Genomic DNA, 21,525 nt, shown 5'->3' with positions numbered 1-21,525 from the left:
CGAGAGAGGTGAAACTCATCACTTCTGGGGGTAAGAAAAGGACACCCCCCCAACCCTCACAAGGTCCAAAGGGCAGCATGAAGGGCCAGTCTAGGGCCTGAGTGGTCTATTTGCCTTTGCACCTGTGACTGAATTACACAACCACCTGGGGAAGGAAAATCCTGCCTGAAGCTGTACCCGCTGGAGACCAGTGACCCCGCAGACTCAAGTGCAGGTCGAAAGTGAGTGGTAAGTGGAGGGAAGAGCTGGTGCCACAGATGCTTCAGGACAAACACTCGGGGGGTCGGAGGCAGAGCCCCGACCTCCCCGAGGACCTGCTTCACTATGCATCCAGGCCCACGGGCTCCCCAGATTCGGCTGCTAATGGCATTTCTCTCCATCGAGCCCGGGTGCCAGCACAGCCCACCCTGCACAAGGGCTCAGACGAGGGAGAACTGAGTCTCAGCCACGTGGGCGCTCCCACCAGAGGATGCACAGGAGCCACCAGCCCCAAGAGCTCCGCGTGCTGGGGCCCCCTCCACCTCCACCTCCACCACCTCGCCCAGGGGCCGGCAGCTCTGCAACAATCCACAAAACCCCTTCCAGCACCGGCACCCCAGGCCACCTGCCACAAACCCCAACACCCAAGCCTGCATTTGGGTATCACCGACCGCACTGGGTGCCGGGCAGGGGACAGATGTGAGGGCACAGAAGCAGGACAGGCACAGAACTGGCTGACAGCGTGAGAGATGCTGAAGCACGGCACACGCCGCGGCGCAGTCCCCCGTCTCTGCAGCTGCAGACACTAGACGGTGTCATGGCCGTCACATGGGGAAGCCAGCCCCAGAAGCAACAGGTGTGCTGGAGGTGATTAAAACTTTTGAGAGACCATTTTGGTCATTCTTGAAATTAAAGAGAAACCTTTATTTTTAACATAACTGCCCAGGAGAGATGGTTCATTGATCCACTAGGAAAGAGTCTCTCACCACGTACAGCACCAAAATATATATTTATAAATTTAAAAAACACACAGCCCGCCCCTCATATATATACACGCACGCACGCACTTATCTCCCCCAAAGCCACACAACCCAGACCAAAAGGGAAAAAAATCAAACTCAGGACCCGCACACGAAAGAAGTCTTTGAATTGGGATTTACAAATTTATATAGTCTTTCCTATGAAAAAACAAAAACAAACCAAAAACCAAGGGGCGAAGGAAATACTCCTACAAGAAGGCCAGCCGAGATGTGGGAAGATGAGGATGCGCTGTCTGCCTAGACACAAACAGAAAGCAAGACAGCCATCAGTGCTGCCCCGGTGCTCCGGGCGGCGGCCGCGGGGTGGACCAGTGTCCCTAAGATGCGGCGCCTTGGGAGCCGAGACGCCCAGAGCATGGAGGTCAGGCCATGCTGTGGTCCTCACCAGCCTTCCGGAGGAGACGGTGTCTTTCACTGCGCGTTCTCCAGCACTTAAAAGGGCTACTTTTCCCTTTTGAAAAGATTCTGGGTCAAAAAAAAAAAAGTAAAAGGGGGGAGGAAAGAGTTCTCTGCTGCCGTAAAAATCTTCAGTCCCAGACGGTGCTCTGCCGGCCCGGCGGTGAAATGGGGCCCCTGCCCAGACTCTATTTGGGCTCCTCGATCACGCCTTTGCTGAGGTCTGTCATTTTGGGATATTTGACTTTCTTCTGGTCCAGCTCATTCTGAGCCCAAAGGAGTAGTTTCAGTAACTTTGCCAGCTTGGGTGTTGACTCACGATTTTCATAATCCAGGACAGCTTGGTTCACTTCACTCCACACCTAGAAAATAAAGGCAGCCAATAAAAACCACCACACACGCAGAGCACCCGCAAAAAGGGTCCATCATAAGATGCATTTCGTGCGCCTTGGAAACCAGTTTTATGCGAGAAGCTGGTTACTTATTTAACAAACACGAAGCCTGTGACTGTCAGGCACTCCAGAGGACGTAAAGCACACTACTTGTCCAGAGGAGCTCACGGTGTGGTCAGCAGATACCACATCCGGCCTGGACGGCGCTGACATGCCAGGAGCTGGGCACGAGGGGCCTGGCAGAGAGGGCAGACCAGGGTGGGGGTGGGACCGGTTCCAGCCTAACGAGCCCCAGGATGACACCTGAGGTGGACCCCAAGGACACCCTCGTTCCAGGGGAGCGGAGGGTGGCGGGGAAGCCACCATGCCAGCGGGGACACAGAGGCTGCGACAGGGCGCACAAAAGTGTCTGAAGCAAGTGTGGGCTTTTAATCAAAAGGTACTTGAAACCCCTCTTCCTACGAGTCTCCAGCTATACAGGAAGGCGGCTCAGATAAACAAGAAAAATGGGCAGAGAGGCCTGACTGCTTTGTAACAGCTGCGACGCCCTGGGCTCCCAGTGTGACACAATGGAAGTGTCAGCTAGGGAACAGCCGAGGCCCTCCCAGCAGTGCCCCGGCCAGAAACGCCATCCCGTTCGACACCACCCACCCACCGCCCCGTTTCTTTGGAAATCCTGTGAACATCTGTGGAGGATGCAGACGGAAGCCCCCGACCCGCCTGGCGCCCACCTTCTGCCTCTGCATCATGTTAAGCAGGTCTCCGAAGGGCGAGTCCTCGGGGTTGTCGAAGGCCAACAGGGCCAGCGTGCGTTCCATCTCGGTCAGGCACTCCCGGCTCTCCTCGCCCTGCTCGGCCAGCTGGGTCTGTGCGAACTCCAGCGCCGCCTCTGTCTCCCGCTGGCGGATCAGCTCGATCAGGTGCTGTTGCTGGTCGGGGGCCAGGCAGACAGGGTGAGCGCCAGGCGCCCGGCCACTCGGCCAGTGACACCCCCGCGGCCGCGCCTGTTTCTCATGGAAAGGGCCTCTCAAAGGACAGAGTTGTCTAGCAACTCCGAGTTATTACATTTGCGTTTTTAAAGCAAGAAACAGCTTCTGAGATACACAGAAGAGCAGCTAACTCTAACCCCTTCCCCACGTCAATTAAAGCAACGTTCTATTAAGGCGAATTAGCCTTGTTACTTCTGAATCCCATAAAGAACCTTAATTTGTCAAGCGTCCGTAAACCAGACTCACTTGTAGGTGGAAGTAAAGATAGCGGTTTGTGTCCAGAAGCTCCGGGTGGAGGCTGTTGACCAGTGCGATGGCCTCGGGAATCTGGCCTTCCAGTATCATCTCCCGGATTTTGATTCGCTCGTCGAGCGTTTCTAGATCAACACTAGGTTCAATCCCAGATTCCATCCGAAACTTCTCTGCTGCTTCCTTAAAGCCCTCTGGAAATGAAAACCATCCTCACTGCTCGGAAGGTCAGCAAGACATCAATGCAAAGCCCTTTTGTCTCCAGAAAGCCCATCCGCCTTGAATAAAAAACCTCTGATATAACTGCACTTTCTTGGGGATTTGGGTTTAATACCTTTGTGACTTACCAGTTATGTCCCAGAAATGCAGACGTAGTACTTCATTTCCTTCCCCCCACACCCCAAATGCTCTAACCTCCCAGCCAGGTGAGGATGGGTGCTGAGGCCCCACGTGCCGGTGTGGCCCCTGGTGGAGGGCTGCGGTCCAGGCCCAGTGCAGAGAAGCTGCCGACCTGCTCCAGGGGAAGCAAGGCCCTCTCAGCCTGCAAGGCCCTGGCTACTCCCACTCTTTGTGAGTTTACAATTCTCTTCAACAACAGAGACTGATGGGAGGGGTGGTGGCCACTGGGAACTCACAGGAAGGAGACTGGCTTTCTGGAAACATGTGGGTTTTCTCACCACGTACAGAGTTACCCTTTTGCTTCCCAGTGTCAAGGAGGATTGAGTGTTAGCCGCAGAGCATGTGCGTTTCCTTCCATATGCCCTTCCCCCTTTCTTGAGTTGGACACACCTTCTAGAAACAGTCCAGTATCATTTACCAGACTGGCCAGAAGAGATTAATTACTTGGGTTTTAAACGTACTCCAGCACTTTCTTATTTATGCTGATCAATTGCAAAAATGTCAAAGGCCAAGAAACAGGTTTTTTCCTTAGGTCTCAGAGACCCGGAATCATGATCTCATCTCCGGAAGAGGATATCTCTTTAAATCCGTAACTACAAGTTTATCAAAAGAACACTGCATTTTCATGACGCCTGAACACAAGTGCACCACAAAACTTCAGTAAGTCCTGCCTGTGTGCACAGAAAGGGTAAGGATGTCCAAGGGGCAGCACCCTCGTCACACCCCTTACCTGTGACCAAGTAGTTCATGATGAGACGGTTCATGTCTGCTCGCTGGACGTGTAAGTTATTGAGCTTTTCCATCCACTCATCCTTTGTGATTTCATCGGGTTTTTCTGTATAACTCATTCTGATTTATTTCTACAGGGAAAAAAGGTAATATTTTAAGAATTGGTGAAGAATTCTATGACAATTGCGATCATTTCAGACATAAACACGGCGACAGAGCAGGAAGTAAAAGGAGGAGAGTGGGAAGATACTTAAAATGTGGAAAACAGCACATGCAAAGGGCCTGAGACTCAAACACAGATTCAGGGACCAAAGAGAAGGTTGGGGTGTTTGGAAGGTAGGATGAACGAGAGGAAGAGCCAAGGGTCTTAGGACCAGGAGGTCAAGGGTCGGCTGGGGTCCGATTAAGGCCCTACAGGACAAGGGGGATCTAGAGGGACTCCCCTCTAAGCACGAAGGGCAGCCACGAGAGGTACAGGCTGAAGAATCACGTGCTGCGATGTGTGTTCTCCAGAGAAGCCCACATCACACACCCTTCAGACTGAGAAAAATGAAGCGGTCTGACAACACCAAGTGTTCACAAAGACGTGGAGTTCTCCTGAACCCCCTTTACCCACAGCAAAAACGCTTGGCATCGCTTTGCAAGGCTGCGCACATGTGCCCCTCACAGCCGGCTCTTCTACTCCTGGAGACTGAGACCCAGACACAGACGAGCCTGTCCACAGAGACACTGCTCAGGATGGCGACAATATGGAAGCCATCCACCCGGATGTTCAGCCAACAGCAGCACAGACGAATGGACTATGGTTCACAGGACCACAACCTTGGGGCAGATCGGTTTCAGACTTCAGAACTGTTCAGCTGTACAAAGACTATGTGCACATCTGACCACGTATCGTACACCATCCCCTCTGTGGTGTGGGGCAGCACCCCACAATCAGATATGATTTCTTCAGTGAAACGTATGAGGCCTCATACCAAGTGGAACAGAAGCTGCTAAACAGCCTTTGCCAGGTGAGGTTTTGCCATCTAATAGATTAAAAAGAAAACCAAAAACTTTTGGTTTTCAGAGTTATGTGGATTTTAGAACTACTGAGAAGGGACTGTGACTGTATCCATGAAACAGGATTTACTAAAGCAGGTAAAATAAATGAATGTGACCACATGGGGGACTTAGAAACCAGCTGGACGAAGAGAGCAAGTCACAGCGGAGACCCCAGTGCGGCGGTTTGTAAAGAACAAAAGCAAGACAAGCTGTACAATGCTTGCTTAGCAGTAAATACACTCATACATTCGTAGCAAAACCGTTTTGCCACTGTTTTAAGTAAGGGCACGAAACACGAATCTCAGGAGATGGTTACCAAGGAAAGGGGGCCCTGGGAGCACCAGCTGGGCTCTCGCGATGGGTGGTGAGCCCACCACTGTCCACGTCAGTTTTATCCTTTGTAACTGACATAGATGTTGTGGATATTACTTTATACATAGCAAAGCACATGCCAAACCAATTAAAAAAAAATTAAAAGACAGCTCTGGTTGCCCAGTGGACATGGGATGACCGTGGGGTGGTGAGAGCTGAGCAGGAATACCAGTGAGGAGCCACCCAAACAAGAGAGGACGGCAGCAGAAGAGCCACAGAGGACAGCCCATCAAGACTCTGTAGACAGAGCCAGTGGGCCTTGCTGCTGGACCCAGCGTGGAAGGATAAAAGAACGGAAGACTCAGGGACCATGGTGGGGTTTCAAGCTTGAGACCTTGCAGGATGGAGCCACAAATGAGGAGAGGAACAGGTCTGAGGAGCCGGGCGACTTTGGGCTATCAGACCCACAGCTGGAGAAGTCAAGCAGGCACCTGGATTACAGGTCCTGAGCTCAGCGCTGGAAACAATTAGGGAAACATCCGCCACAAAATGACTGAAAGCCAAGAGTTCGCCAAAGATCGCCCAGGGAGGGAGTGTAGGTGGGGAAGCAAAGGGGTACAAGACAAAGTTCTCGGTCCGTGGGGGGATGCCATGCCCAACTCTGATCCGCAGAAGAACACCTGTCCTAAGACAATCAAGAGGTGCTGTCCCTCACCCAAGGACCCATCTCTCTAAGCTACGCGCCAGTGGTGTAACTCACTCAGATCAAATTCTCAGTCCTGGACGACAGAGCGACGTTTGAAAAAGTAACAGCTTTGGAGAACTGTCCCATTCTGCTTTGTGCAGGAAGAACTCAGCAGTTAAAAATCCCACAGACATAATTTAACATCCCATTGCGGACAGCGAGGAACACTTGCTCGCAAGAGCAACGTCCGGCCTCTGCAGCTCAGCCTCTGCTCGGACGCGGTTCCGGGTGGAAACGGTTCCCGTCGCAGAGACACCTGTGCGACGTGTCGAGAACTATCACCTCCTAGTAGGCGCCGCCTCGGAATGTGCAGACCTCCCTCGAAACGCGCTTCATCAACAACAAACACCGAGTCTCGGCCCTCGGGTTCCGTCGCCTTAGGAGAAGGGGACATTTGGACGTGCAAACCCCGAGGGCGCCGCCTCCCCGGACAACGCGGCCCGACGACACCTGCTCGGACCCCCAACCCCGGAAGGCCTCCCGGCGCCGTCGGCCAGTCGGCGCACCCCCGCGACCTGGCCCGCCCCCTTCCCGGGCCGCCTCGACCCCTCCCTGGCCCCGGCCCCCGCCTGGCCCTCCGCCTCCCCGCCCCGCTTCGCCGCGCTCCCGCGGGGACGCTCCGCCCGACCGCCTGGGCCCGCCGCGGCCATCTTACCGTGAGGATCCCGCCTGCCGCGCTGCGCGGTCTCCGCGGCCGCTCGGGGTGCCGGCCCGGCTGGGAAGGGGGCGGCGGCGGCGCCGGGGAGGGGGAGGCAGAGGCGGGGGCCGCGGCGGAGGCGGGGAACGGGAGGTCAGACGCACCGGCTGCCGCCCCCTCAGCCACTTCCCGCGAAATCGCGAGATTGCAAGCCGACAGCCAATCAAGGGCTCTCGCGAGGGTGCGGGTCGCGGCGGCCGCCCGGAAGCGCAGGACTCCAGCTTCCGTCCTTGCGCAGAACTCCTCTCACGGCGACCTGGCTCTACGGATTGGCGCGAGAGTCAAAAGGCGGTGGCCGCCTCTGGATAAGATGGCCGCCGTGGAGGCGTCGTTGTGGGGGAACTTCGAGCCGGGACGGCGACATCTGGACTGAGTCGGAGGCTAAGGTCCCAGCGTCCCTCCAGTCGTTTGTGTGAGCCCGAGGGCATGGGGCGGGAAGGGGGGACAGGCGCCGGTGCTCCGCGCAGCCCAGAGGCGGGGTCCTTGCCAACCCGGTGCTCGCCTTCGCGCAGGCCCGGGAGGAGCCTCCCGAACTCGGCCGGCGGGAGCTCTCGGTTCCGACGGTTGGGGCAGGTTCCCGGGCACGCGACCGCGGCGGGGAGCGCGCACCCGCTCGCTGCCGCCTGAGTCAACCCGGACGGGCCTGCCTTCGGGGAACCTCCCGGGGGCCCGGGGGTCTTTTCCGCCTGTGGTCCCTGCGGCGCGGGGCCTAGTGGTTTTTCCCGCCCGTGATCCCTGCAGTCCCAGGCCCGGTGGTCTTTACAGCCCGTGGTCCCTAAGCCGCGCTCGGGTTGGGCGGGGACTGCAGGCCTGTGCGACAAGGGCCCCGAGGCTCTGCGGAGGGTGTCCCTGCGCCGCGGCCGGGACCTGGTGGTCGCGGAGACGCAGAAAGTCATTTGCGCGTTTATTTGGTTATTACTGTCCGTCTGCTGGAGAAGAGTGCAGACTCCTTCAGATCAGGGTCTCGTTTTCCCGTTTCTGGAGAGTAAAGTTAAAAGATTTTGGAACCCTTCAGGAAGGAAATTGAGGGGCAGCCCTTTACTCCATCGGATGAAGTCCGGTGCCCTCCTGAGTTAGAATTCGGGGGTTAGTTGGTTTCTTGTGATTGCTGGGGAGTGAACTAAATAACGTGGAAGTGGTATGGGACTTCTTGCAGAAAGTAAGTGGAATTTGGCAAATAGGTTTGACAGTGACGACTAATTGTGGATATTTTCCATTAGGGTTAGTCAAATGAGCTAAATCTGCAGGTCCAGAGCTTTGACCAGATCTATTTAAAACGCAGACGCAAATGCAGTATATGTCTGTAATTACCTCCTCTTCAAGTACTTAATCCTATAAACAACTTTAGATGTCAACTTTATAATGGGCGAGGGGGTGCAGATTTTAAAAATTCTTTTCAAGGGAGCAAAAATCTGGTGCCATAAGAGGCTAGAGGGTTCTAAAGAAAGTTCATCTGCACCTTCTGTGCGGGTCATAGGTTAATGGCCCGTCACCCCCAGAAGTGGTCCTGCACAGCCTGAATTCTGTCTAGACGCTGGCTGCTTTTTGAAACCCGCACTTCAGGCAGGATCATCTCTCTTTGTCCCTGGCCCCTCTTCACACCCGCCGGCGACTCTCCAGTTGCCTGTGTATAGTGAGCACAGCTGAAAGCCTCACCGTTCCTACCCCGACTCTGGACTCACCAGGGCCTCAACCTCTGGGCTCTCAGGAGCTGGGTCTGCGTGCAGCGCTCCTGAGGCCAACTCCTGGGAGTGGGGACACCATCCCGACAAGCAGGATGTAGTGCCACCCCTTCGTGTTCTCGTGGTCCCTAAACGATTCCTTCGTTGCCTTCAGCACACCGTTCTATGTCACTGGTGCCTGTTAGTGTGTCACAGTTCACCACCACCAACACATGACCTTCATAAGAGCTGGAGCGGCTAGTATGTGGCAGGGGTTCTGTAGAAACTTGCTGAGAATGTGGAGGAATAGATGAGTGAGGGTGAGGGCCTTCGCTAGAAGCAGTCTCAGCAAAAAAGGACAAAGGACGGGAAGTTAGTCCCAGTGGAGTGAGAGCAGAGGAAGAAGTCGAGAATGGCGCTCGGATGTGTAGCCTGGTTGGTGGGGTCGATGGTGGCGCCAACTGAGGAAGAGCCGGCAGGGTGAGGAGTGAGATGGGAGGAGGGAAGGGGTGGTTAGGGGCCCAGGGTGGACCATGGAACGCTGGAGGGAACGATGAGGCTGGAAGTGCAGGTTTCTTGGTGACACCTCGTGAGAGTCCGTAAACGTATTACTTGGAGGAAGTCCCTGGAGAGGAGGAGCAGGGAGGAAGGGCCGGAGCGCTGCTGCTGGGCTCTCCAGGAGCCTCGGGGCGCAGCTTCCAGCAGAGCCACTTGCTGGGGCGGGCCACTTGACGTTCACCAAAAGCTGCCCTTGTGACAGGGCAAGAAGTTCGGTGAGCCGGTGAAGGCGGAAGATGTCAGATCGCGGTGAGCTGAGATGGGGTGGGGTGTCTAACACTGAGAGGCGCCTAGGGCCCTGCAGCATGTGTGCAGAGGAGCTCGCAGGTGGACTTGGTCACGGGAAATGCTAAAGCCATGGGGTTCGATGGCTGAGGGGGAGGCCGGTGTGTCGGAGAGAACCCTGGGCTTCGGGCTTGTGCCTTTGGGTTCCCAGGGCCGGGCCGCCACTGAATGGGGACACCAGAGGAGGGCCAGGATCAGCGGGGAGCTCAGAAGTCAGGAGCTTGTTTCGCACGCGTTAGGCTTTGCGGTGCGTTTGAGGCATCTAGTGGAGAGGTTAGGGGAACAGACGAGTGGATGGTAAAGGACAGCCACACGGCCAGGAGGGCGTGAGGCCCCGGATGAAGAGTACGCAGTGAAAAGAGAGACGGCCTGGGCCGAGCCCTGAAGACACCCGCATGCAACAGGGGAGCAGGAAGCAGCTGGGGGTGCAGGGCCACGTTGGTCATCATCTGGGGCAGTGAGCAGGTTGACCAAGATTTCAGCCCCTTGGGGTGGTTGACTGACTTCGCGATAGGAAGGCAGGGGTCCAGAGCTTCTGCTCTTCTCCAAGCCCTGATGGAGAGTTTCATTCTGACAGATTAACAGTTCTTTTTTCTCTCTCTTTGTAATTGGTTTTCTTTTCTTTTTTTTTTAAATTGAGGTATAGTTGATGTACAATATTATATGTTCCAGATGTACAAGGTAGTGATTCACAGATCAGCAGTTCTTTAAAGAGAGATGTTAAGGTTTATTAGTTTTAAAAGAGCAGGCAAGAGTTTTTAAAAAAGGAAATGCAGGGCTTCCCTGGTGGCGCAGTGGTTGAGAGTCCGCCTGCCGATGCAGGGGACACCGGTTCGTGCCCCGGTCCGGAAAGATCCCACATGCCGCGGAGCAGCTGGGCCCGCGAGCCATGGCCGCTGAGCCTGCGCGTCTGGAGCCTGTGCTCCGCAACGGGAGAGGCCACAACAGTGAGAGGCCCGCGTACTGCAAAAAAAAAAAAGGAAATGCGTTTTGAGAATAAAATACACAGTGCTCCTTTAATAAAATCCTGGACTGTTCAACAACCTGGGTATCAGCCATGTTTTACAGAATTGCAGTATTTTGGAGGGTGTTTCTGTCTTATTCTCGTACCCTCAAAGCATAAAATCAAACCCCTACATGCTGGAGCTCTGCTTTCCAGGGGATTTGGCAAATCAACCCTGATTCTTCAGGATAAGGTATAAGCTGATTGGTTGTTGCTGCTCGGAATCGTTACCACAAGTGGGCAGTAAACTCCAAAAAGTCAGTTCCCATAGCCTTAGCTTCACACGGTATCTTGTCTTCAGTTTCTCTGTGAAGCTGTTGGAAGGAGTAAGGAAGACTGTTGTTACTGTTTAGTTCTGCTGCATGTATTCAAGACCCTGTGAAGCACGTGTAATGGGGTCTGAGATGGTCGCTTCCCCCTCCTTGCGGGATTGTACTTCCCTTTCTCGATTATATCACTAAATCAGAAAGCACTGGTTTCGTCATAGGTTTCTTTGGATGGGTAAAGTAATATTTTAGAGTAATAGTTATCTTGACCTTTTAACTCCTGCAGAGGTTGTAACGTAAATTGAGTCCAGCACGGTGCCACCTGAAACGCTTGGGGTGGGGTGGGGGCCGGACGGAGGGGCACAGGCAGCGTGCTCACAAGGCTACCAGTCAGTGCGCTGCTCGCAGACTGTCTCTGCTGAATTTGACCCTTCCCTTCACACCTGGCTGGTTAGGGCTTTGATGCACACATTGGAGATCCATACAGACACATGCACGTGTATATATAACCGCCTATAGCGTACCCGTGCGTAGCTGTATATCTGTATATGCTTTGAGGGGTTTCTGGTTTCTGTTGGTTTTGGTGGTTTTGTTTGGCGTCAGCCCAGTTCTGATCACATGTCTGACTTGGGAGACGGGAGCACTGAATGAGGATGAGGCACTTTTTCAATCGATACCCACGCGTTCTTTTAAAAAACACTCGCCAAATTGATTTTTCTTTTTTGACTTTAAAGTCCTCTTATATTTACTCTTTTAAATGTTTTTACTTTCCATTGAACAAGAGGAGCTTTGTATGTCTGACAGACTCCCAAGATTTGTCACTTTTCTGTGTAGTTGTAAAAGGCAACATTCTTGTCCTCCTACCTTCTGCAGACCAATTTGGGAGATCCTGTTTCTCCTTGGATTTCTAAATTTCAGAAGCAGTTGGTTCAATTTGGAACTCAAAACCATTTTGGTATTGAAAAGGGTAATTTATGGGTATTGATTTCATTGAAATCAGGGATACCCCAGAATAAAACCTTTTGGGTATCCTTTTGAAATTCCTAATAGCTCAACCTGTGTTACTCTTGTTGGTATTTTCTTCAAATACTCTTTTCTCACTTTCACCATTTTGTTTTTGTGACCCAGGCAAGAGCAGGAATTTATACATTTTTTTTCTCTTTTGGACAAATCCAGGAAGCCATTGTTAGACCTGACTTTCAACTATCTTTCACTTTTCAAGTATTTTCTTTCAGAAAAAACGAATCTCTTAAATTGTAGGCGGTACAGCTATTTGTCGCTGTGTGCCTGCCCCTGAGGCCCCACAGGCCAGGTGCGGGCCGAGGACCGGTGTCAGCGGCCCTGCCCTGGGCCCTCCCGTCTCAGTTGACTGTTCTCTCCCAACCTGTGGAGGTTCCTACTCACCAGCTGCCCTAGGAATTCGGTTCAGATCTGTGGGCTTGTTTCTCCCTTTTCCTGTTACGTACTTTGTGGTATGATGAGGGTAAATGGTGTATCTGGGCACAATGCGGTGGTGGATCCAGTACACCAAATGGTGTTTCTGCTTTACTCTTAAACTGCTTTTCTGTCAAAATCTGTGAAAGGCGTTGATTTTTCTGGCTTTTTCATTTGGTGTGTTCCTTTAGAGACTGCTAAGAGATGAAACCAACCAGAAAAGAAATACACTTTTTATGCCTTATACTTTTTAAAATATTTCTTCTGAAGTTAACTTTATTTACTTTTCACTAAACTCACGGGAAAAAGTAGATGTCTCAGGAACCACCCTGAAAGGCAGGAGTAACAAGCGTTGTTCTGACGTCTGAGCCCTGCAGCCCATGACCCCTGGGTCAGAGGGCACCTGCGGTAGCTATTCTGAAGAAACCCTGAGGGTTTTCCTCCAAACTGCTGGCGGAGGCTAGGGAGGAGGGGCTAAGGGGGGTCCCACCTTGACTTTGCCCCCTGGCTTCTTCTCTCCTTCCTGGCATCTCTCCTCTGCCCCAGGCCTGGGTCTGAGTTTGGGTCCAGGTTCACTGGGGACCTTGCCCAGGGCCAGGCGGTGGCCCCACCCCAGACCTTGACTACCCAGCCCCTTCTCTGCCTGCCTGCTGGGAGGGCACTGGCTTGCTTGCTTGCCTTTGAATTCCAAATGAGAGTAGCAATAAAGCTGCTTGGCTGTCACCTCGCCCAGACGCACCTTGCCTTGTCTCTCAGGGTTGCACTTGACTGCAAGGAGAGGGGTGCTCTGTTCAGGACCCAGCTTGCCAGTAGGCTTTAACTCAGGGGTGAGAAGAGGCTGAACGCCAGGAAGCGGTCTTGTAAAAGGATTGCTGACTTTTCCAGATGTGCTTTTCTGCTTTTATAAATTTCCTCCGAATTGTCCATGGGTATTGGTGGCAGGACCTGGTGTCCACACACGTTGGGCAAGCACCAATCACACATTTTCTCAAAGACTGAAACCCCCTTGAGTCCTGGAAGCCTATTTAGCTTCCTGCTCTCTCCTGCCCTCTGAGCTACTCGTGTTGTCCCCTGAACTTTGGGATTTTTCTTTGTGTATTTGGGGTATTTAGGAAAGAATCTGAGACAACTGGAGACTCCTTTTTAATCTGTTTGTTCCTCTGGGTATAAGTTTGTTAGGAGAAGGTATTCCTTAGCTAGTAGACTTCAACTAAAAAGTATCCAAACTGAAGTTCCAGAAATGCCTTTTTTTACCAGGGAAGAGCAGCTCCCGTGAGGAGTGACAACAGGTGAACTGGAGTTACCTGAAGAGGTGGGAGAAGGGCGAGGGCCTGACTCCTCCCACAGGTGGCAGGTGCCCCTGAGCCTGGAGGCTCATGGTCAGGGCTAGCTGCTGCTGGGAGATCAGAAAGGGAGGCGCAGTTACAGGGCTGTTGGGGGCACAGTTTCCTTTCCTTTGCTGCCCGAGAGCCCTCCTGAGCCCCCCAGTACTGCAGTGATACAGCCGGGGCTTCCCCTCTGGGCCTCCCTTCTGTCCACTGGGCTTTCCACCCGGAGCTTCCTCCTGTTCCACTGGCAGCCCGGTCCTCTGTGTCTTTCGTGCGTCCCAGCACCCGCCCGAAGCTGCAAGCCAGTTAAAACCTTGTAGAAAGACATTACTGCTGGGTTTGCTTCATGTAAAGATTTTCAGTTAAAGAGGCTGGGTGGGGTTTCCCCGTTCCGACTCCCATTTAGGGAGCCCTTTGCAGGGAGGCCTTCTGTGAGCTTCCCCTGCACCCCAGCATGAGTCCCATTTTACACACAGGTTACCCACTTACACACTGCTGGTTCAAGCCAGTTCCAACTCTGTCTGGTTTATGAACTTCTCATACACCCATCTGGAGCAAACCTGGAGACAATCAAGATGCTAAGAGTGCAAGATTCATACTTGCGAGAGGCCGTGGAAGCAGTCCTGATGGAATCAAATCAACGGAAACAAGCTGTGTTGGATTCCTTTGAAGAAAACGGACAGTCTGCGAACCTGGCAGGCCGTGTGATCTTCAGAGATGTTTATTTAGAAGCACACCTGCTCCCAGGCCCCTGGTTCTCACGGAAGCACCTGGCAGTCCTCTGTAGAGTCACGGGTGGAGCTTTACAGCACACAGGGCATTTTTCTGCTTTTTGCCCAGCGGTTCCTGCTACTAAGGAATGTGGAAGCGGGGAGCTGTAGCGGCAGCGATGGGGACAAAGGCCCTCGGCCGGGGAGTTACTGTCCTTGGGGGCCAGTGTCCCAAGGTAGCAGGTGTTTCCCCTCTGAAGCCCGTTTTTTGAGTATTTGGGGATGGGCAAGTGCCCTGCAGCCCTTGTGGGCAGGTGTGCCCGGTTGAGTAGGCGGGGGCGGCCCGGGCACTGAGCTCTTTGGCCCGTGGGGAGCGGGCTCGAGTCCCAGAGAAGCTGGGAACGCAGTCTGGTGGGAAAGGAGCGATGCGCCTTGCTCCTCCATCCTCTTCCCGGCCCCTTTTGGGGCCCGGGGTGGCCAGCCGACTGGAGCCGCGCCGCCTCTGCTCTCAGCTTTGGCCCTATGGCTCGGGAACAGCGCGGCGCAGGGCAGGGGCGGGGCCTGGGCCGGGCTCCTTCCTCCGCCAGCCGCGCGGGGGCGCTGCTCTCGGGGCGCGGCCGGCTCCTCTACCCGCCGCGTCTCGGTGGCCGGCGTCTTCTATTCGCTCAGCGCGGGCGGCCCCTCTACCCCCCGCATCTCGGTGGCCGGCGTCGACCCCGCCCGCCCACTCTGAGGCGCTCGGAGGAAATGGCTGCGAAATGCTGGAGGCCTGCGGCCCGCGCAGTGAGTGGCGGCCGGGGCGCCGGGCGGAGGGTCGGCCGCTGCGAGGCCGCAAAGGGACGGGCGGGGGTGGCGGCGCCCGAGCCCGGCCCGCCTGGCGCCGCAGGGCCCGCACCCAGCCGCGCTCTGTCGAGCTGAGAAGATGGCGGCGGCCGCGGGGAGGGCGAGGGAAGGGGGGAGGGACGCGCGGGCTGTGGGCAGGAGCGGGGGGGCGGTGTCGGGGGGCGCCGGGGCTGCCGGGCAGGGTCTACTCCGCGGGGTCCGGCCCGGTCCGCCCGCCGCGGGCGTGTCCTGGGGGCCGGGGTACGGTGGGGACGACTTGAGAGGTGCGCGAGCAGGACGCCGCCCGGTGACCCCCCAGCGGCAGTGCAGGAGGAGGGCGATGCTTTTTCCTAGAAGTTCCTGGTCTCGCTGCTGGTGCGTGGAGGAAGTGATTCTGTTTCAAGTAACTGTGTAACGTAGGATTGAATCCCCTCTCCGTTTTTTGTTTTTTATCAAGTGTCTAGTTGCTCTGGACACCTTAAAGGAGATGAAGTTTCATTCTGGGTTTTTTTTAAGTGTGGTTCTTTTCGCTTTTATTTCGCTTGATGGTTTTGGTTTCTGGTCGACTATTCCTGTAAAGAATAACATTTTGATAGTTGTGTGATATTTGATGCTATAGGAAGCAAAAAAGGCCTTCAGAAAATCGGTTTCACTCTTTTAAAGAGTGTGTGCCTAGCCATAAAATACGGATTTTTAGCTTTTATTGTGCGACGTGTCGATTTGATGTAGGACACAAATTTGTGTTATATCTTATCCTCTGGTCAACCTCAGAGTAGAAAGGGGCAACGTTCACCTTCCACCGGAGGTGTGCCCGGCCGGGCCCTTTCTGGCTCATGTCTTTGTGGCTCAGATCCCGCGCCCTCATTTGCTCACTTTTCTTTCCCCCTCGGTTGCTCCCCCGCCAGGTTGGGAAACCCTGGAGGTCAGGGCAGGTTTTCTGCTCTGAATCCAGCACTTCAGTCAGTGAGCTTAGAGCTAGGACCTTAGAACGACAGCACCTGAGCTAAGTTGAAGATACTCTTTAATTCGTGTTTTGGCTTTAGATAATATCCATATAATTCGCACATTGGTGGAATGAGATTTGAACCTCATGTACTTGGGTATTTTGCAGGAGGGAGGGGCGGATATTGAGATCTTTTCAGTGTGCTCACATAAGCTCATTACCCATAGCTTGGTAAGCAGGAAGCTGAGCCTCCACTTGGCACCAGCAACAGCTCACAGTGGGCATTCCACCAAGGTTGACCCTGTTCTGGGCAGTTGATGTGTGCTAATTCGTCTCAGTGAGTAGGATGCTTCTGTACCTGTTCTAACCTCCAAGAAGCCAAAGCACCTTTAAGGAGCTTGCCCAAGATCGCAGAGCTGGGTTCTAACCGGGCCGTTGGGCCAACCCCAGACAAATGTTCCATGATTTCCCCAGAGCTACGTAGTCCCTGGCTTCATGTTTCCAAGAAAGGTGCTTTAGCCATGGATTTTTTTTTCAACATCTTTATTGGAGTATAGTTGCTTTACGATGGTTTGTCAGTTTCTGCTTTATAACAAAGTGAATCAGGTATACACAGGCACGTATCCCCATATCTTAGCCATGGGTTTTAAGGAAATAAGATCTGTGACCTTTAGAACGATTCCTCGTTGTATTCGACAAATATTTATTGCATCCTGTGTGCCAAGCACCCTGGTTGTAGCAGGGACCAGAAAGGTGGCCTTCCCAGCCCTGGAGACGTGTGTAATGGGGACCTGTGAGGGTCGGCAGCCATGTCCCTAGAGCCTGGGGCCCCTTTTTGGCACTTGAGGGTGGCATGTATTGAACATATACGTCTCCACGTCTAGTCCTCTACCTTCACATCTTAAACACGGCAGACGTCTCAGGTGTCACCTGGGGAGGCCCAGCCACAACCCTGTTGTGAAGCGTTCTGCCTAATGCATTTTCTGAGCACCTTCTGTTTCCTAGCTGCCCGTGTTCTTGCAGGCTTACGTTAACAGTGAGTTTAGGACTAAGGTGTATCTTTAATTTATTTCTGATTTTCCACCGAGAACTGTCTTCTATTAGTATTCGGTTAAATTCAGGCTGTTTCAGGTGAAGCGAGTTATGCTCTGATAAGAAAGGGTAGAATTAAAAGTTGGGCAGTTGGCCGCTCCCCTGATTGTCTGCTGTTACCGGCGGTCACCATTTCTTTCTGGCGAACAGTGCCCCTCACAGCATGTATGCGTGTGTGAGCATCACAATGGCTTGTTGAGGAAATGTGTCACTGGGGCTTGGACACGGGGCGCCCAGTGCTTCAGGTGGCCCTTCGTGTGGGTGGGGTTTGTCTTCTTGGTGAGGAGGGGAGGGTTTGGAGTGGGGACTTGGCTCCCGTTTTCTTTTTTGGCGGTGGAGTTGTGGGTCCTGCTGTTGACGCTGGAAGTCTCTCTGTGACTGACCACAGGGTGCCTTATTGGCTTGGAGCCCCTTCCCTGGCAGCCCGCGGACTAGGTCTTTTCAGTGTGTGTTTCCCAGATGTTCCAGGTCCTGATTGTTTTTTATTTCTGTTAACATGATGTGTTTTACCTTTTTTATACACGTGTTGCAAGCTACCAAGTGACTTGCATTTGGCTCTTACAGAGCCAAGGTTGAATGTTTACAGGTCAGCTCACTGTTGTCCTTGGGTCCCGTCCAGTAGAGGCCTGATTTCTCATACACCTGGTGGCTTCGGGAAGTCCTTTAAGAAAAACGTTCCTTAAACAGTCCCTTTTGCATTTTTTCTTATTTAAATGGTGGCGTCAGGTACAGTGGAAACCTAATGTTAACTCTCTTTAAGGCCAGCATCAAATGATGTGTGTTAATTCCACTGCAAAGGCTCTGTGATTAACAGTTAATGGACACGTACTATTTGGGTTGGGAAGGAGGAGGCCTAACGGTCTACATTGAGCTCCCTTGATCTTAAGTGCCCACACTTCCTGGAGTCTCTTGCTTAGGCCTTTTTTTTTTTTTAAATTCCAAACTCTAATTTATCCCCCTGCCCGAGCATTCGGGCAGTGGGATAAACTTTGTTTTCTACGCTTGAGTCTATTTCTGTTTTGTAATAAGTAAGTTCATTTATGTAAATTTTTTTAGATTCCACATATAAGTGATATATATTTGTCTTTCTCTGATTTCATTTAGTATGATAATCTCTGGGTCCATCTATGTTGCTGCAGATGGCGTTTCATTCTTTTTTATAGCTGGGTAATGTTTTGATGTATACATTAACCACATCTTCTTTATCCATTTCATACATCAGTGGACATTTAGATTGCTTCCATGTCTTGGCTATTGTGAATAGTGTTGCAGTGAACATTGAGGTGCATGTATCTTTTCAAATTAGAGTTTTCTCCAGATACATGCCCAGGAGTGGGGTTGCTGGATCATGTGGCAGCTCTAGTTTTTTAAGGAACCTCCATACTGTTCTCTTCATTTTATTTTTTGAGTAGTATGGTTGACCCTTGAACAACATGGGTTTGAACTGTCCGGGTACACTTACGCAGGGACTTTTTCCAGTAGTAAATACTACGGTACTACACAATCTGCGGCATACGGAAGCCAAGTTAAACACAGGAATTGGATGGGAGTCCAGTTCCTGCGTTGTTCAAAGGTCACCTCTAATTTTGAGGGTAAGTTGTTATGTGAAGTTGAATAGGTAATTGTACGCATTTTAATAAGAATTGTTGTAGCCATGATTGTAAAACCTACTTAGTAGGTGTGATTATCTTGTTTGTAACTTGTAAAGCAGATGTTTCTCTCTTGAGTGTCAGACTTAGGTGCTATGGTTTTGTTTTTCATATGCTGATAGAGACACTCCAGAGGTATTTACTACACCTTTACAACAGGAAGGTAAATGAGGTTTCCTCCCCAATGTAAAGATCGCTGTACTGTGTTTGGGTTGCAAAAATAAGTTTATAGAGAGAGAAAATTAGGATATAAAGAAAGGATATAAAATATGAAAGGATATAAAGAAAGCAGAAACCCCAGAAATGGCACCATTTGGAAGCCCAGTTACAGCTGTGGATGTGTTTGTGAACTTGGTTGGGGCGGGGTGGGGGGGGTCAAGATGTACTGGGAACTGTTACCTGCTAGCTTCGCTCAAGGGTGTGGGGCTCTTTCCATGGCAAGGGCTGTAGAGTTCATCATCCTTTAATTACAGTCTTAAAGAATTGGATCACATGGCTGTTTCTGGGTTTTTCTCAAACTGGTCTCCTGGTGATGGACATTGGTTTGTGTCCCTTAGTTTAAAAAAAAAAAGGCATGCTGGGGAGCACCCTTATAAACGCACCTGCACTTCCCTAGTTATCCCTGGCAGGTCACAGTGAAGCAGTCCCACCTGGCCGGGTGGAACAGAGGTGCTGCCTGCTCTGTGCCGAGCATAGAAGGGGCTCTTTGTAGATATTTGCAGATTCTCCTGTGAGGGCCTGTTTTCCCAACTGCTCACCAGCAGACATTGTCATGTTAATAAATGACACAGGCTATTTATCGTAATCTGACTGGCACTTGACACGATGGAGTTTCACAGTTGTCCCCATTTCCCTGGGCAGCACACCTAGCTGTTAGGTTTGCAGTTGGGGTTGAAGGCAGGGACACCCTGGTGTGAAGCCTGCCTTCTTCCGTGGTGCTGCCCCTTGAGCCTCTCAGCCCCCTGTCTGCTTACCAGAGGACTTACCCTACTTGTTAGTGTGTGGGTGTGGTCAGCGGAGGAGGGCACTGGTGGCTGCCTTGGTCAGGACTGGGGATGCTGAGCCGGCACAAGGAGTGGTACCCCTGAGATGCCCCCCGTGCCCCATGGACACAGGGCTAGGTCAGTGCTAGCCATTGACTCTTCAGGTTTGTTAGATTGTCATTTAAACAGTATTTGTGTTTTTAGTAGTAAGGTGGCTTTCTTCTGCACTTTCCCCACCCGGGCAGTGGCAGGAGTCGGGGAAGCTGCCTCAAGTTGAGCTCTGCATGGATCTGTAAAAATCAGTACAGAAAATCCTGTTTTTATTTAATAACTGCTTTAAGCTTGGACCTTCCCCACTGCCCCCCAAAGCTAGACATTGGCCTCTTCTAATCTCAAAGAAAGGAAGATTCCAACTCAAGTATACAGTTTAATTCTTGACTTTTGCATTTCCAAGGTCTCCAAGCATTATTTCTGCCCCTTGGCCTGTGGCATGAGATGCAGCTCCACTCATGAAGCAGATACTTGTGAGACAGCAGCCGGCCTTCAGTTTTTTCCTCCAACCATTTTCTCTGGACTTAGGTGGCAGTCCCCCTGAATGCTGCAGTTTCATAATTGGTGCCTTCTCATCCGAGGAGAGGTGGGGAGGGTCTGGGAGAGCAGCCTCCTGGAGCGTCACTGTCACGGCCCATCAAGAGCAGCCCCTTGACGTTGCCAGTAGTGTCAAGTCTGTGGTGGTGGCCATTCTCAGACTGACCCTTTTACACCTAAAATTAACAAGGACCCCAGAGGGCTATTGTTTACGTTGTATCTATTGATATTTCCCATATTTGGCATTAAAAATGAGACATTTAGGGGCTTCCCTGGTGGCGCAGTGGTTGAGAGTCCGCCTGCCGATGCAGGGGACACGGGTTCGTGCCCCAGTCCGGGAAGATCCCACATGCTGCGGAGTGGCTGGGCCCGTGAGCCATGGCTGCTGAGCCTGCGCATCCGGAGCCTGTGCTCCACAACGGGAGAGGCCACAACAGTGAGAGGCCCATGTACCGCAGAAAGAAAAAAAAAGACATTTAAATTTACTTACTTAAAAATAATAACATAAATGACACTTTATGGAAACTATGTTCCAAAACAAAAACAATTTAATGAGAAAGGTAGTGTTGTCCTAGGGTTTTGCAGCTCTCCAGAACGTCTGGCTTAAGCGACAGTAGCCGGATTCTCTTGTCTCCTTCGTCCTATCTCTGTCATTTGGCTTCTGAGAAACCACCACGTCCGTGCCCTTAGTGTTGTGCAAATAGTTTGACCTTGGGGGGGGGCCCTTCTGTAAGGCCTGGGGGCCACACTTGGGGAACCTCTGCTCTAGGTCATGGTTAGAAATGCTCTTGTTGAGAAATGGGAATTTCAAAAGGCAGTTGACTCTGAACTTGTAACACCTGGGGAAATGGGTTACTTTTAAGAAGCTAGGCAATGTTTTCAGGGGGCCCTCAACCACGTTCTTGCTTTTTGGGGAAAACGTGGAATATCTGGCTAGTTTGTGGTCCCTAGTGAAGAGGGTTCAGTGCACACGTCCCCCTCAAAGTGGACCGCCTGGAACCAGAGCCCCAGAGTACAGCCGGGGTGCGCTCTGGGTGAGGAGGCCCCAAGGGCCTTGTGGCCTGAGGGAACGGTGGGTGGCATTTTGCCTTTATCGTAGGCTGTCCTCACCCACAGCCTCTCACCGGATCCTTACCAACAGCTCTTGCCAGATCCTTACCAACAGCTCTTGCTGCAGTGAGACACGGTGCGCCGGGCCTGCACTGGGTGCTACAGGTGACACGGCGATCTGG

At 52.5% G+C, this 21,525-nt stretch overlaps 2 protein-coding genes across 11 annotated transcripts in view; one reads left to right on the top strand and one right to left on the bottom strand.

The window, feature by feature from the left end:
* Positions 1–969: 969 nt before the first annotated feature.
* On the bottom strand, positions 970–7,165 carry GID8 (GID complex subunit 8 homolog). 3 transcript variants are annotated; one of them, XM_089897176.1, is made up of 6 exons: positions 6,930–7,165; positions 6,557–6,650; positions 4,175–4,304; positions 3,043–3,239; positions 2,539–2,736; positions 970–1,777 (listed from the first exon to the last, which is right to left on the bottom strand). In XM_089897176.1, the coding sequence occupies exons 3-6, from the start codon at positions 4,290–4,292 to the stop codon at positions 1,604–1,606; spliced, it is 687 nt and encodes a 228-aa protein (XP_089753302.1). In that variant the 5' UTR covers positions 4,293–4,304; positions 6,557–6,650; positions 6,930–7,165; the 3' UTR covers positions 970–1,603. The 3 variants fall into 3 exon arrangements, with proteins under 3 accessions (XP_089753302.1, XP_022453434.1, XP_022453433.1); XM_022597726.3 differs by lacking the exon at positions 6,557–6,650 and having other exon boundaries at positions 6,930–7,164; XM_022597725.3 differs by lacking the exons at positions 6,557–6,650; positions 6,930–7,165 and adding an exon at positions 6,290–6,549.
* The window catches only part of DIDO1 (death inducer-obliterator 1), a 52,468-nt gene continuing 37,405 nt past the window's right edge, over positions 6,463–21,525 (top strand). The window contains exon 1 of one of the 8 annotated variants that reach the window (XM_089897169.1): positions 6,463–7,383. The gene's annotated coding sequence lies outside the window, so the exon portion shown is untranslated. Of the gene's footprint in view, positions 7,384–7,454; positions 15,000–15,313; positions 15,414–21,525 lie in introns of those variants that run through there. The other 7 variants (XM_089897175.1, XM_089897171.1, XM_089897168.1 and 4 more) reach the window with 7 other exon arrangements.

The sequence above is a fragment of the Delphinapterus leucas genome, chromosome 15 (genome assembly GCF_059928025.1).
Source record: "Delphinapterus leucas isolate spDelLeu-1000000601 "Yukka" chromosome 15, BTC_Dleu_Yukka2, whole genome shotgun sequence".
In the NCBI taxonomy this organism is placed as follows: domain Eukaryota; kingdom Metazoa; phylum Chordata; class Mammalia; order Artiodactyla; family Monodontidae; genus Delphinapterus; species Delphinapterus leucas.
This window is presented reverse-complemented; position numbering and strand designations above follow the sequence as displayed.

Coding starts and splice junctions, on each gene's coding strand:
- GID8 (XM_089897176.1), bottom strand. CDS start 4,292: ATGAGTTATACAGAAAAACCCGATGAAATCACAAAGGATGAGTGGATG. Junction 2,737..3,042: donor ATCTTTACTTCCACCTACAA/GTGAGTCTGGTT, acceptor GCCCCCGACCAG/CAACAGCACCTGATCGAGCT. Junction 1,778..2,538: donor ACATGATGCAGAGGCAGAAG/GTGGGCGCCAGG, acceptor TTTATTTTCTAG/GTGTGGAGTGAAGTGAACCA.